This window comes from Calonectris borealis, chromosome 6 (assembly GCF_964195595.1).
Source record: "Calonectris borealis chromosome 6, bCalBor7.hap1.2, whole genome shotgun sequence".
In the NCBI taxonomy this organism is placed as follows: Eukaryota; Metazoa; Chordata; class Aves; order Procellariiformes; family Procellariidae; genus Calonectris; species Calonectris borealis.
The window spans coordinates 6,253,057-6,268,331 of NC_134317.1; the positions used below are offsets into that span (position 1 = coordinate 6,253,057).

At 33.6% G+C, this 15,275-nt stretch overlaps 1 protein-coding gene across 1 annotated transcript in view; it reads left to right on the plus strand.

The window, feature by feature from the left end:
- Positions 1–15,275, plus strand: part of LRP1B (LDL receptor related protein 1B) — a 575,589-nt gene that overhangs the window by 402,244 nt on the left and 158,070 nt on the right. Inside the window, exons 41-42 of the mRNA XM_075152715.1 lie at positions 13,081–13,270; positions 14,668–14,872. Of these exons, the coding sequence (XP_075008816.1) occupies positions 13,081–13,270; positions 14,668–14,872 (395 nt within the window). The remainder of the gene's footprint in view (positions 1–13,080; positions 13,271–14,667; positions 14,873–15,275) is intronic.

Consider the following 15,275-nt stretch of genomic DNA (forward strand, 5'->3'; position numbering starts at 1 on the left):
GGAGTTAAGATATATAAAGAGCCCTTTATTAAACAGGTTTCCAGTTCACTAAAAACAGATTTACAACTCTGGAGCAACCCATTATCTAATATGTTTTTAGCTTACTGAGAACAGATTTACTACCCAGAAACAACCCATTATCTAACATGTTTCCAGTTCTCTGAAAACAGATTTACAACCCATACGCAAGCTATTATCTAACATAGTTCCGACTCACTGAATATTGATTTAGAATTCATAAACAACCCATTATCTGACAAATTTTCACCTCACTGAACAGATTTGCAACTCATAAACAACCCATTAGCTAACACATTTTCGGCTCAGGGAAAGTAGATTTACAGCATATAAACAACTTTATCTAACTTGTTCCAGTTCACTAAAAACAGATTCAAAACTCACCAAGAACCCAGTACCTGATAGGGTTCTGTCTTCAGCAGGAAGAAACAATAACAACAACAGAAAAACAGTGTAGCATGTGCATAGTATGACATACCCTAACACCTTTATTTTTTGTTCAGCGTACGTTTTTGGACTGGATTCTTTCTTATCTCAACTCCAGTGACGAAATGAGCATTATTTCCTCTAATCAGTCAGTAGGACTTTTTCTTTCGTATTTTTATAAGTAACTTTATGAGGTTAGTCTTTCTTGATTGCCAATTTCTAAAAATTTACCTTGTTCTTGGCTGTGTTTTCCCACAAATATTCTTTTGGGTGATAAATTATCTAACCATTGAGTATCACTCATGATTTTATTGTCATAGCACCATGTACAGTTTAATCCAGTCTGCAGACATTTTTAAAATTAACTTATCAATGCAGCAATACCTATTTTAAATATGTTGGGACATGACTACCATCTATATCATGTGTTTTTGATCTCGGTCTTTCCTTCCAAAAAGAGTGTAGGAGGTTATATTTTATTGTCTTTCTTGCTTTAAGTACACATTTTGAGAAGTATCAGACTATGAAGGCATGAGTAGGTACTTACTGTGTGGTCCCACCCATTCACTAATTTCTTTTTATCTTTCCACTTTTTAGTTGTAAAGGTCAGCCTTGCAGTTCACTTTGCACAGGTTAGACTGCTTCTGCTTCTAACCTTTAACCTAAGCTACCTATACATATGTGTACTTTTGTGTCCTGTTGTGTTGTAAAAGCTTCATGAAGCTGTTAAGGCAAAATGTTTGAGAACCTTGATGACGTTCCTATTTTTCATTGTCGATGGTAGTCCTCTGCAAAACAAAACACAGTCATGGGGATTATATCTGGAAAATTCATACTAGATATATATACTTTCTCTGCTCTTCCAGTTTAAGGAATCGTGCAGGATTCACTCTGCAAAAAGGAGTACTTTTTCATTTCACATAAACTTTCTGGAGCTTTAGATTGTAGAACCAGTGCCTCGACAAATCAAATCCTAACTCGGTATTCTAGACAAGATCCAGAGAGATTACATACACTTTGGAAGTTGATTTTCATTTAATTTTAGCTCCCGATGGACTGTAGGCTTTGTAGGAAATTGAAAGAAGGCATTAAATACAAAAGGAGGTAGAAAAGGTAACAAATTTTCATGGAAGCGACACTGAGTTTAAATCAATATATTGGGGTGGCCATCTCCGAATAATATTTACAATTTCTGTTCAGCCCTACTAGAAGTAGACCTTCTAACTGTTGCCAGTCTCTCTGGGAGAATTTGTTACTGAAAACCTAGATTAAAATGAGGTAATGGAGCAGCACACAGAAAGAAGGAACAGAAATCAGTAGCAGTTAAAGGCAGAGAGTTATGTAAAGGAGGTATTTGGAAATCTGGCTTGTTCAAAATTGCCACAGGTTATCTGTTTTGTCTGGAACAATAGGTTCTATTCTCCTCTCAGAGAGAGCCCAGGGGAGAATTTTACTCTTATTTGCTTTGTCATTAATCACTTCTAGACAGAATAACACTATTATTTCAAACTTCTGAACCAGTTCCTGTAGTATTCAAACTGGAAGCCATTTCAAAGGCACTCTGATAAACATATATGAAGTACTTTAAATCTTTATAGATCTAAATAGACCTATCTTCCATCTGCAAGTAATTTAAAAGTAGATTGGAACAACTGAAAATGAAAATGTTTCAGCAGAAGCAAGCATCTATTTGATATATGAGATTTTTAATATTATCTGTTTATCTCCTCTCATTCCACATCTCCCATTGACTGTTGTTTGTTTTGTCAACTGATAAACAGCAAATTGACTTTATTTTTAATGATGTGATGATCTGAAGAGAGATTTCTTCTACATGGAATTAGAGGTCTCAGTTTGACCCAGAGAAAGTCAGTGAAAGATAGTATATTATTCACAAAGTAGATTCATTGTGGTTTTAATGGAGCAAAAACCTAATGGGAGTCTTAATTAAATTAAAATCATGAAGACCGGTATGCTAAACTTTTTGTTTCCTGTTACGCATAAGATGATTACCACTGTGGATTGACCCATTAAGCAAAAAATACATTATATTGGATGGGATAAACGTATGGTTTTTTTCTTCTATAATATCCAAGATTCAGCCCTAATTCGCAAACCATCTGCTAAACTTCTCTTCTTTACTTTGACATCCTTCCTTCTCTGCCTGCCTAAAAGCAGAGTGCCAGAGGAGCATCTGTTTTCCTTCTTCTTTCCCTGGTGAACATGACATTGTGGATCAGCAGCTCTGAAAGTCTAAAATTTCTGTCAACTGAGAACGCAGAGTAGACCATCTTAAACCATCTCTGATAAACCATCTGTGTGAGCTATCTTCCATCCCAGTAAAAATGCAAATTAAGGTTAGCTTAGACAGTGGATGACATGCTAGTTGGTGACTGATTTGCAGTGGGAAACAAAAAGCTGCCTCATAGCATTTCTGGAGACTGCTTTTGGTTTTCCTAACTTGTTTGAAAGCTTATGTTTATGCAAGGAAGCCTTTTTTTTTTTTTTTAAACCAAGTCACAGTTTCTAAGATAATAGTGCAGTCTCCTTTTTTTATCACAGGTAGAAGTTTGAGGTAATATATTCATTCACCAAAGCCTGCCTCAGTGTATCTGTACAAAAACAGTGCAGCTTTCAAGTAGGTTTAATGTAGTGGTACTGCTAGAAAGAAGAGCAACGAAGAAGTTAGAAACTAAAGAAGAGAGAGGAGAAAAAAAAGAGGGAGGAAAGGCAAAAGAAAGCAAATGAGAAAGAGGAAAAAGTATTAAAATTAGATACTCTCAATGAGCTGCGTTTTTTTCCTAACTCTGTAAACAATGGCGCGGAGACATTTTGCCAGTGTAATGTCTTTCATGGCACAAAAGGAAGTGTTATGTGAAAAAACGCTTCTTCTGTTTTGAACTTTAGGTGCTAGTGTCTACAGAAGGCAAAAATCTTTTCACTTCTAACATAAAGTGTCAGATCCTGTGATGTATTGTAAGGCTTTTTACAGTTTGAATCTTTTAAAGGTGTTCCAATATGTGCTACTATTCTTTTTAACTAAATGGGTCCAATTTAACTGTCAAAAAGGCATTTATGTTCCCATTTTTCTTACAGAACATTAAGTTTGGTACATTGTATTGAGGTCCCTTTAGTTTTAGAGCTTTCTTCCCCAGGAAAGCAATTTTTAATCTGTTAAAAATAAATACGTTAATATTGTTGCTTTTCATTTCATGAATGAATTGGATTCATTATAATTGTATATGTTGGAATATAGGTCCAGTGATTTTCACTTTTTAAAGGAGGGAAAGTGAGAGGCTCTTGTTAAGTCTAGGACATTTAAGTAGTAAAAACTAAAATTTATTATTACAACTGCTGCCTTGTGAGTGAAAACCAAAGTGTCTGATTTATCACTATATTTTGTTTCTGGATGTGGCTGCATATTATGATTAATGGGTAAAGTTTATGAGCTGTTCAGTAAATAACTGTTACTACAGGTGGATAAAGTTTACTAACTTTATATTAAGCAGTTGTTATTCTAGAAATACGTATTTCTGCACATTTCATGCTTTGTTTAGCTGTTGCTGGTTTGAAACTCTGAAATGTATTCATGTTGGGAGCTGACATACATTGATCTTCCAGTTCAGTATGTCCCAAGCATTCCCAACCTCAGTATTCAGGAAAGCTGCTTCTGCCTATTAAACTTGAGATTATTCATGAAGAAATAATATTGTTTGTGACTGCATCAACTTTCTACGTTGCCCTTAAATTTTTATTGATGTAAATATCTGCTGATGTAAATTTTTACATCAGCAGCTGTGGCTTAGTTGCATAAAATGCAAAACTCTATTTGGTGAATTGTCAGGAAAAAGCTATAGAGAGGAGTATCTCTTGACATTTCTCCTTTGTTTTATTCTAAAGAGTAATGTGATCCAGCAAATATTTAATAGGTTATTAGGCTGTTCTACCATTAATGTTTCCAATATCTCGATACTGTTTGGTTTTATTTCAACAATAACAAGAAAGACGTGTGATTACATGTGTTTATTAGAAGACTTATTTAGTCTTAGTGTAGGCGCTCTAGTGGTAAGGATAATTTTTATTGATTTAAAGGTGGTAAGTCTGAGCAGTAACTTTTTTTTGAGAGTCTACATGTAAAGCATAAAAAGATAATGTGGGCTCTTGTAATTAGGAAAAAAATTTCTTCCATGACAATTGTTAAGATTTTTTAAAAAACTTAATAAACCTTCCATCTCTATATGTTAGCTTTCCAGTCTAAGTCTTTCTACTTTTAAAGCCTCTTTCACTTTTAATTAATTTGAACTTATGATATTATAACACCTGTTAACTATTAATGCTATATTGAATTATACTGAATACAGTTTACAGTTATACGAAATACTATTGTTCTTCTAATTTGAGTTCCCTATATTTCCTTAAATATATGATGTACCACTATTCCTTTGTTACATTATTCCCCACTGACCCCAAGACAGTCCCTAAACCTAATCAAGGAGTAAGTTAAATCTAGGGTAATAGAGGACAGAATATTGCAGGTTTACATTTCTGTTGATGTGGTTTTCTTCAGTGAGGTGTCAGGGAACAACTCTGGAAGGGCTGGATCCATTGTTGGGAAAAAAAGTAATTGGAGGTAGATAGGGATTTCCTCATAAAAAGTTGTTGGTTATTTTTTCCCTCATGATAAAAGGGGTAAATCATTCTTTAAAGAAATATTATGGTCCACAAGAATGTAGACATAGAATTAAATATATAATTGTTGTACTTAGGAACATAAACAAGGCTTGATTTTTTTAAAAAGCTGATTATCACGGCAAATTATGATAATACTATCTACTGTGGCTTGACTAGTGTGTTTTTCAAATGCTGTTAACTAGGCGCCAAAAAGAAACCCAGCATTTATGCATAATAAGCAAGTTCTGGAACAAGCTTACTGTTTTCAAAGTCACTTTTTTCCTCATTTTAAAGAGTAATTTACTTGTTCCATGTATATTCAGGTAAAAATGACTGAAAAGTTAGTAGCGTTGTTTCTGTTCTCTCATTGTGAGTTTCTGAGCTGATCTGTTTGATCCAGAAGCAAGCTAAACTATATAGGGAAATGTAGAAAACCCACCAATGCTGATAGGGGGCAAAAAAAAAATCAAATAATCTAAAATTTGAAATGCTGCTATTAATTATCTATTTCTTGGCATAGAACTTTTACAGAGCTGTGCCTGAATAACTGAAAATGTTTGTCTTACAACAAGAATAACATATTTCTGTCAGTCTCCATAATGCAATTAAAACCAACCAAACAAAATGTTCCAGAAACACTGTACAACTTGCTGATTGATCCTTTCAGGATCCGCTGTTCCTTCTGGTATCTCTGCCCTATTTACATCATCAGCACTCTGTAAGTTATAACCTCGTATTAGTGAGCATGCAGGTGTTCACCAAGTGTTGATAGGTCACCTGCTCTCAAAGGTCCAGCTTTGCCCAAAGGTGCAGACATGCCTTGTCTAGCTCCAAACTGGGCTTTATCAGTGTTGTACCACAAGTACGTTGAATCAATATCTAATGCACTTCATTGCACAGAATTATCATTCATCTATCATATACCATTCAGTTGGTTGGTTAGTTCATATAAGTATGACTAAAGTCATCAGTTGCAGGTTAGGGTCACGGTCTTTTTCGTGCTAAATTTTGATGTTTCCTACTCTGAATAGTCTCATCAGGTATTGTGTATAGACTTTCATAAGTTCACTGGTGGACTATAAATATCCTGCTACTTAGGCATCTGCCTGTCTTCCACATTGTACTTATTTCACAGATACAGTAATTACATACAATATTTTATATATCTTCATTGACATAGACTAAAGCAATGTTATAAATCCAGAAAGATATTTACCTGGTAGTTTCTTTTTGCTGAATGTATAAGAAGTGTTTCTTGAGCAATTATCCAGTATTTGTATTTTCATTTTTATTTGCACTTAGACTGAATTTTTAATTGTCATTAGAAGACACCAAGCATTTTGGAAGATGTGAGATTTCAGTATTATACTTTCTGCAAAAACAAAGGGGTGTTTTTTTTCTAGATTCTAAAATTATTTTACTTCCCTTTAGATTTTTCCCAGGAAATGTTCATTCTTTCCAGTACTGGCTACCACAGCAAGTTTGAAGGAATAATAAGGTTACATCCATGGAGATGTTTATGGTGTATTGAATTTAAGCTAGTTGTTGCCTTGAAGAACCCAAAGCCTTTGTTTATACTATCTTATTACATTTAATGATCTTTAATGTGTAATAGCATATGGCTTGGTTTTATGTTTTGGAGATACATGAAAATGATACAGATGTTTACTGATTTATGGTATAAATTTAGCAAACTTTACATGTACTATAAAATAATATTCTTAGGCTAAATAGGACAATGAAATAATTATTATTATAGTTCAGAGTTGTTTATGCCATATTTGATATTTAATATTTCTGTTATTTAGAATATATGATGGCCTTGGTTTACATGTGACTGACAGAAGCAATTAAGAAATTAAATCACCCTCTAATTTTTGAGATGAATGGAACTCATCTTGCTTTTTTTTATTATAACTTATTATTGTCTTAGAATTTTTGTTTAGCAGAAACACTTCCTGCTTTATGGCTGGTTGAAGAGCAAAGTAGAATGGTAAAGAATTATTTAAAATTCTAATTGTGCAGCCAGTTAGATATGTGAACTATAAACCCTTTTCTTCAGGTACTTTATTGGCATTGTGAGGCATTCTTTTCACCTCAGATCAAGTGGTGACCACCTGTTATCTATCACCATAAACTTACACAAACAGATTGACAGAAAGCAGTATCATCTCCTGTGATCAGTCTAGTATTACAATTGACAGGCTGTAACCTGAAAGGTAAATTGTGAAAGCCAATTCAGAGAATGAATAAAGGTCAAGCAGGTGTTTAATGTTAAGTACTAAACATTAAAGCCTTCTCCAAAGTTCTGTTATCAAAGTGCTGGTTTTGCTCAATTTTATTACTTTGATGGCTTTTCAATATTAAAAAAATTATGATGTTGAAAGTTGTTCTTGCTTTACAACTTAAAGAAAAGGAGTTGTTAAGAATATGAAATTAAAGGAAAAAGGTGGCTGAACTGATGCAACTGGAAAAGTTTTGATGTAAACTTTCTAGAGAATTTTAAAAGTAGAAGATAAGAGATAAAAATCTAGGAAACTGAGAAATAGTATATACGTTGCCAGAAGTCAGTGGCAACAACTATCAGATAATTTAAACTTTATATCCTTTACTATTTTTATTTTGTGTTTGCAATAATGAGGGCGCTCTAATCTGAGTTCTTCAGTTATTGATTTGTTGCTTGTCTGTTCCCTGAGAAAGTCAGATGAAGATCAGCATGACAATATTTATAGGCTGCATCTCATCTGTGGGATGCAATCCATCTTCGTTAAGTTCAGTAAAAGTGATAGATAGCATTTGGCAACGTAATGATGTGATCACTCTACCATTGCCTTTGTAAATCATAAGCTGTTGCATTCTCTTGTGTAGATATTTAATCAGTTATACACCCCATTACTGATTTAATTCAGAATGTCAGTGTCAGGTGAATAATGTGAGTATTTGTATATTAATATCATATTGTATTAATGTTCCTTTCATTTAAGTATGCTATTCATGTGAAAATCATAAACTGTTGCTTCATGGCTAGAATAAATTTAATCAGTGCTGTAGGCATCTAATGCCATCAGTGTTTTAATTCAATATGTCAGTGAAACAAATGTGTTTCTTTTCATTTCCAGTTTCTTTATGCTTTACTAATTCAGAATATTATATGATGCTGTGAAAATATGAAGCTGAGAGTAAACAAATTGCTAATTTTCACCCTGTTAGTAGATTTTTGGGACTGAATCCCCCAACTGTAGCACCAGATAGGATGACTACATATTTCTGATATGTTTTATATATTTTAAAGTAACTGAATATCTAATGATAAATTTAAAAAAAGGAAGTGGTGTGGAATATTTCTTAAGGAAGTGTGAAATAAGTAAATATAAAATAATATCAATGCAAACTGGTAATGATATAACACTAGAATGCAGTTGCTTTGGAATTTTCTCCAGTGTCCTGTCTTTGGCAATATGAAATTGCTAGAAGGTTTTCGTTTTAAGGAACCACCTGAAGTGGCCAGAGGACCATTTCTTGGTCCATTTCTGTCCTCAGTTAGCACCTGCTTTATCATTGATAAAAGGATCTATATGAATTTTGGGATTCTTGACTAACCTCTAAAACAAAAAGTTTATTTTAACCTAGAAACAATATAAACTAACAAAAAATATTGTATTAGCACTGATAACTTATTATACTGAAGATTTGCCTGAGTAGTGTACTGATGGTACTTCATCCAGCTCCATACTACATGTTAATAAGAACAAAGTTAGTTGTATTTTCCATTGTAAGAATTTATCTAAATCTTGGATCGCTTTAGCACCTACTCTCTAGGTCTTATGCCATTGACTTTAAAACCACCTTACTTACAGATTTCTAAAAGTATTAAATGATTCTCTTCTGTGTTGGTGGAGTTCTCAATTCCATAAGTAAGGAACATGATAAAACTAAAAGTTTATTGGCAAATAAAAGAGAGTGCTTGGTATAAATCCTTCAAATTTATACTTTTGGTGGAGCTAAGCAAATGCACTTGGCATGTGTTTGCGACAGACAGTTTTTTATTTAATTAGTGTTTTTTTCTTGGCAATTGAATTCCTCTGAATGTTTTGTTTGTTTGTTAAAGAAAAGCATGTTTTTTTTACTCTGAATTTTTTTTGTTTGTGGTGTTTATGAAACCATTATCATCCACAGGCTTGTCACCTGAACCTTTTGATAGTTTCAGAATTAATTTGCTCGAAGATGTGATCATCTAATAAGGAGCCCTCTCTTTTTCTTTAAAAAGCACATATACGTCAAGCAGTTCCCAAAGTTTTATTTATGATAGAACATTTCCTTAATTGGATATCAGGTATTTGACTTCAGGCAGCTTTCACAGCCTGATTCTGTTGCTGGGCTATTTTCAGATTTTTTGGGTTTGTTTGTTTTTCTTTTTTCCCAGTCACAGTCTTAATCTTTGAAATTCCCATTAAGAGAGATTTCTTGGTTGGTTTTTTTTATGTTAGCTTCTTTATTTTCTTTTAAAGTTGTTGCTGCTATTCTCTCTTAAATAAAATGTTTTATTGATTGTTTTGGTTTAGTTCTGCTCCACTCAGAACATATGGCAAGGTTTTTCAAAACTGCACGTTTTAGATATTTTATTAAAACAAGAGGAAGATGCATTTTTCATCTGAATGCTAAATGATTGCTTGTCTCCATATATGGCAGAACTTTCCATGACTCTGTTTTCTAAAAATTTAGAAATTACCATTTTATAAATAGTAACGTTGAATTAAACCTTCTTCTGTCACCATTTACAGAACTCTTGATATGGAGTTGCAGTATGATGTGTTCATCCAGTTTAAGAATGTGAAGCTGTACTTTCTAATTCCTGCAGAAAAATGGAGTTTGTCTCTTAGACATAGAAATTACAAGTAAACCTATACATCTTGTATTTGAAGAGCACTTTCATCATTCTGGTTGTGTTCTAGTTCATCGCATCTAGCTGTGGCAGGAACAACATCAGAAGAGTTTTAGGCTATATTGTATAAACAGTTTGCTTTCAAATTGCCTGACAGATTTAGACAAGAAACAAAGCTAAAGTTGATAGAAATTCAAGAAGTTACATGAGGGAAATTTTTTTTTCCTGATAGTCATCTTTCAAATGAAGAACATGATTTGCAGCAAATTTTAGTTAAATCCTCATCTCTTAAGGGCTATGTCTTTAACCACAAGACAAAGACTTAATTTCATTATTCTAAAAACTTCCATAATAAAGATGAGGAAACACTAAACATTCACAGATATGAAAGGTAAAAATAATGCAATAAATGGTCTGATGGTTTGTTCATTACAAACAAAGTGCAGAATTGGCCAGAAATTGTCGATACATGTTCTGTCATTTTTTAATAGAATCATAGAACATCCCACGTTTGAAGGGACCCACGAGGATCATCGAGACCAACTTCTGACTCCACACAGGGAAACCTAAGAGTTGAACCATATATCTAAGAGCATTGTCCAAATTATATCTAAGAGTGTTGGTTTTAGTTTAGAGAATTGTAAGTAGTGGTAAATTGGAATTCAGCATATAATTTTAATGGAAATTAGTAGATTAATTTAGAATTGTATTCCTGGCTCTTTATTTCAATATTTATCACACTTACTAAGTTTTCTTTTAATTTCACAGTTAGTGGAAGATTTGCAAGAAGTGACGAAGAAGTATATCAGAGCCTGTATCTAAACTGTACAGATTTCTGCCCCTGGGAGTGATCCCTGCGCCCAGACCAGGGAGCAGAGTGGTTCATGTATGCAGTGCTTGGCCTGGTGCCTCTAGGATGATTTGGGCAGTCCAGGTTTCCTTCGAATCCTATGTTGTGTTTCTCTGGCTCTGAGATATTATCATTATTTTTATGATTTCTTCTGGCTCATGCTGCCTAAAATTGTGCGCTGGCTGTGTGTCAGTCCTAAGAGTGATATTTTGATGTTATGATCAAGGATATTTTTTTGCATGTCCTGAAGCATGGTGTGAGAAAATTAAGGTGTGTTTGAGGTGTAGAGATTTTAGTGGTTGGGAGGTCTCTGTAGGCAAAAGGAACAAAATCTGATGTGGTCTTGTTTATATTCCCAAAAGAGTATTTTTTAGAACGAGTAGCAAATTTTTGCCAGAAGAATACCTAGGTTACACCTCAGAAGGAATTAGTTGTTTTGTTGCAGAAGGTTGCCCTGGTATAAAGTAACATGCATGCGGTGTGGGCGCTCAGGGGTGCAAGACACAAGAATGAAGCAACTGACTTTCTCAGTTCATAGTATGACAGACATGCTCAGAAACTGCATAAACCATAGTTGATAATAAGCCTGCATTCAGGCATGTTCTAACTGGTTTTAAAATACTTCAGTAGGTGTTTGCACATCTCTGTCATGATGTTTGAAAGAACTGCTTATCTTTGATTTCAGTTGGTGATTTCTGAAAGAAAGAATAAAACCTTCGCTATATCTCGATATGTTTTTGATGCTAAAAATTAAAAAATAAATTAATAAGGCAACTAAATATTGCATTTAAAGAAAGAATATATGTAACACATTCATCTTTTTGAAAACCAGAATTCTTACCTAAAGGGTCATCTTTGCAATGGTCAGAAGAATTGCAATGGTCAGTTGCCTTCAATGCCATCTTAAAAGTTAAACTCAGTCGCTTTTTTGAGTTACTTGTAAGTGAGCTTACAGGATATATATATGAGAATATATCTTTTTTTCATAAATTCTTCTTCATAAATAGGAAAACCCATTTTACATATATTCAGCTCCATTTAAGGAGTGTCACCTAATTTATTTTTTCTATTCTTCCAAGACAAGTCACTGAGACTTCTCTACAGATATGTCATGAAAATATAGTCAGAAGATCTCCAAACACTTTAGAAAGAGAAATATAAAAAAACTGATAAATAATTATTTGTCCCATAGTTTTTATTTATTTGCCTCACAGTTTTGATTTAGTGTTAGCACTTTCAGTGTGATCAAACTTATTTTGGGACTTTCTGTTCTATGTATATGAATGGCATGGTAAAAATTACATCTTCCAGCAAGCCAAATGTGAATTGTAATAACCAGCATAATGTAATCTTTATTATATTTCTAGATTTTTGCCTTCTATAGCTCATTAATAAGCTGCATGAAATTTTTGGTCTAAAATTATTTGTTTCTAACAAAATAATAAGTGAAGTAATCAACGTACATTTCTGTAGTAATTCAAAAATAATGGTAGGAAATAATTACTCCTATTTCTCACAGTCTGTCACTTTTATATATTGGAATCAGATATAATTTATCTTTTCTGGGTGTTAAATATATGCTTTAGCTGCTTATTGATATTTGCTTTTGTTTCTACCTCCCAGTTTTTTATGTAGAATGAAAGAGTGTGGTATTGTGGCTTATTAAAACGATGTATTCATGCTGAGACCTTCAGAGTTGGTCTTTTTTCAGTATTTTTCAGGTGTTTAAAAAAAGCCTCTACAGTTAATAACAAGAGGACACTTTGATCCCTATTAATGTAATGTGTATCTGTGTTAGAAAATACATAGAAAAATAATGCTAAGTAATACAAGTAATTAGTGAAAACATGCCCAAGACTTGGCTTAAATGGTGTTTGAAGTTGTGACTAAATTATTGCTGTCTTGAATAGATGCTTATAATTTCTAATGTATTGTCTGGGGACACTGTAGTAAAAATACTAATTTAATGAGTGTTAGAATTGACAAATATAGTACAGGGATATTCATAGTGATTTTGCTCTCTGTGGTTTTTTTATTTACATTTATGAAAAAATAATAAGACTTTGATTCCAATAAAAAAAATGAACAGGTGAAACGATAAAAGAATTGACAGGGTCAATAGGCTGAAATAGCTGAACTCTGTGATTCTGCAGGATCAACTTTGAGGAAAAAGAAAAACAAACGTCTTGTTAGAAGGAGTTTTATTTGCTCTGTCTGTAACCATTTCTTCCAGATGTTGGGTCAGTGGAGGGACTTGCTTATCATAGAGCTTGGGACACTCTCTATTGGACCAGTTCAACCACATCCTCAATCACAAGACACACTGTTGACCAGAGACGTCGAGGAGCTTTCAACCGGGAAGCAGTAATAACAATGTCTGAAGATGATCATCCGCACGTGTTAGCTCTAGATGAATGTCAAAAGTATGTATTATATCTTTCTTACGAGATTTTAATTTTTGCCTAATGTCAAGGATACAGCAGCACTTCTTTATTTCACAGTCAACTAATACTGCTGAACCCTATGAAGGTTAAATAGATTTCTTGGTTTAGGAGACAAGTGTTAGTATTAATTTTTTTAAAGCAATTGCAGAATTAAGATACAGCATTTTATGTGGTTTTATGTTTCAGATCAAATAATCATTACATTTTCATGGAATGTTAAAAAATTCAAGCTGGTTTTAAGAAAGTGCAAATTATCAAGAGAAATTTAGTAATTTCTTTTGTCAGACATGTTATTCTCGTTGCTTAAATAAAAACAAAAGTAATTTAAGCATTTAAAAAAAGGAATCTGAGTTTCTTTTGTGGCAAATTGATGGGCCCGTGTGTTTATCACAAAGATTAGTGTTGTATAGATTTATATAACGAGAGATGTACATTTATGGTGCTTGTGGACAACATCCTGGAAAGAAGCCCAATTCAGTTCCCTTCCTGCCACTCTCGAGAAGTTTCCTAGTAAGATAATAGAAGGGTTTATATTTCTACTTCAGCCTTTTGCTAATAAGTGTCTTACAAATTTGAGTTACTTTAATCTTCCCTGTTAATTCTGGAAAAAAGGCAACCTGCTTTTTCTACTTCTTGTAACTGTCTCCACTTTGGGGAGGCTAGGCTACATTTCTGCCTTATTATGTTCTATTTTTAATTTTTGATAGCTGAACATCCGATGTTGCATGGGTAGTCAAGGAGGTTATTTCCATGTATGACTTTACATACAGTTTATGCAAATTAAGAGTTTATGCTGTATTACAAAATACGATTTATCTAGGTTTCATTAAAAAAACAACTGAATGCTGATGGAGATTGAGAGGATGGGCAGGTTCTGATCAGTATATAAATTACATCCACAGCTTGTTCCATAACGTTTTGTCCATAATTGTTTAACAGTAGCAAGGGGCCGATTGTGCCTCCTGTAGAGCATATTAAGGTCACTTGATTCCCCATTATCAACTTCTGCATACCAGTTCTAATATGGGAAAAGCTGCAGATTAATTTCACTGTTAGAAATTACTAATATATACATTAGCAGAATTAGGTTTATATTGTAATGGTATATTAGTATAAAGACATGATCAGAATTGAACAGACCTGTGAAGAGAAAAAAAATCTGTACTCATATCCAAGTTAATGAACTAGGAAACTGCTATAATTTGTAGGATGTTGGCTAGCACATTTTCTTATTCACCATTGATTATTACAATTTCTTATAGATGCCATTCATAATTGTCTCTGAAGGCATATGTGTTTTCTGTTGCTCATTTCATAGAGAATTAAATTATAAAATGTATCTTATGGTTTTGTTTGTTATTTTGATTTTAATACAGCTTAATGTTTTGGACTAACTGGAATGAGCAGCTCCCAAGCATCATGAGATCTACCCTTTCAGGCAAAAATGCACAAGTTATCATTAGTACAGATATTCTGACACCAAATGGACTTACCATTGATCATAGGGCGGAGAAACTTTACTTTTCAGATGGCAGCTTGGGAAAAATCGAGAGGTGTGAATATGATGGATCACAAAGATATGTAAGTAAAACAAAAATCCCAAACATATTCATTGTAAATCTGCTTTTTTGCATTTGTTAGCATCTTTAAAATGAAAATGTTACAGAAAGATCTTTAGTTGCCTAAGTTTCTCCTAATATTAGCTGTAGATTAGATTTAAAACTGAAAACACTTGTCGTGGTTTAACCTGGCAGGCAGCCAAATACCACGCAGCCGCTCACTCACTCCCCCCGCCCCGCAGCGGGACGGGGAGAGAATCGGAAGGGTAAGAGTGAGAAAAACTCGTGGGTTGAGATAAAGACAGTTTAATAGAACAGAAAAGGGAGAATAATGATAATAAATAATGATAGAATATACAAAATGAGTGATGCACAATGCAATTGCTCACCACCCGCGCTGACCGATAACCAAGTAGCGATCGCTA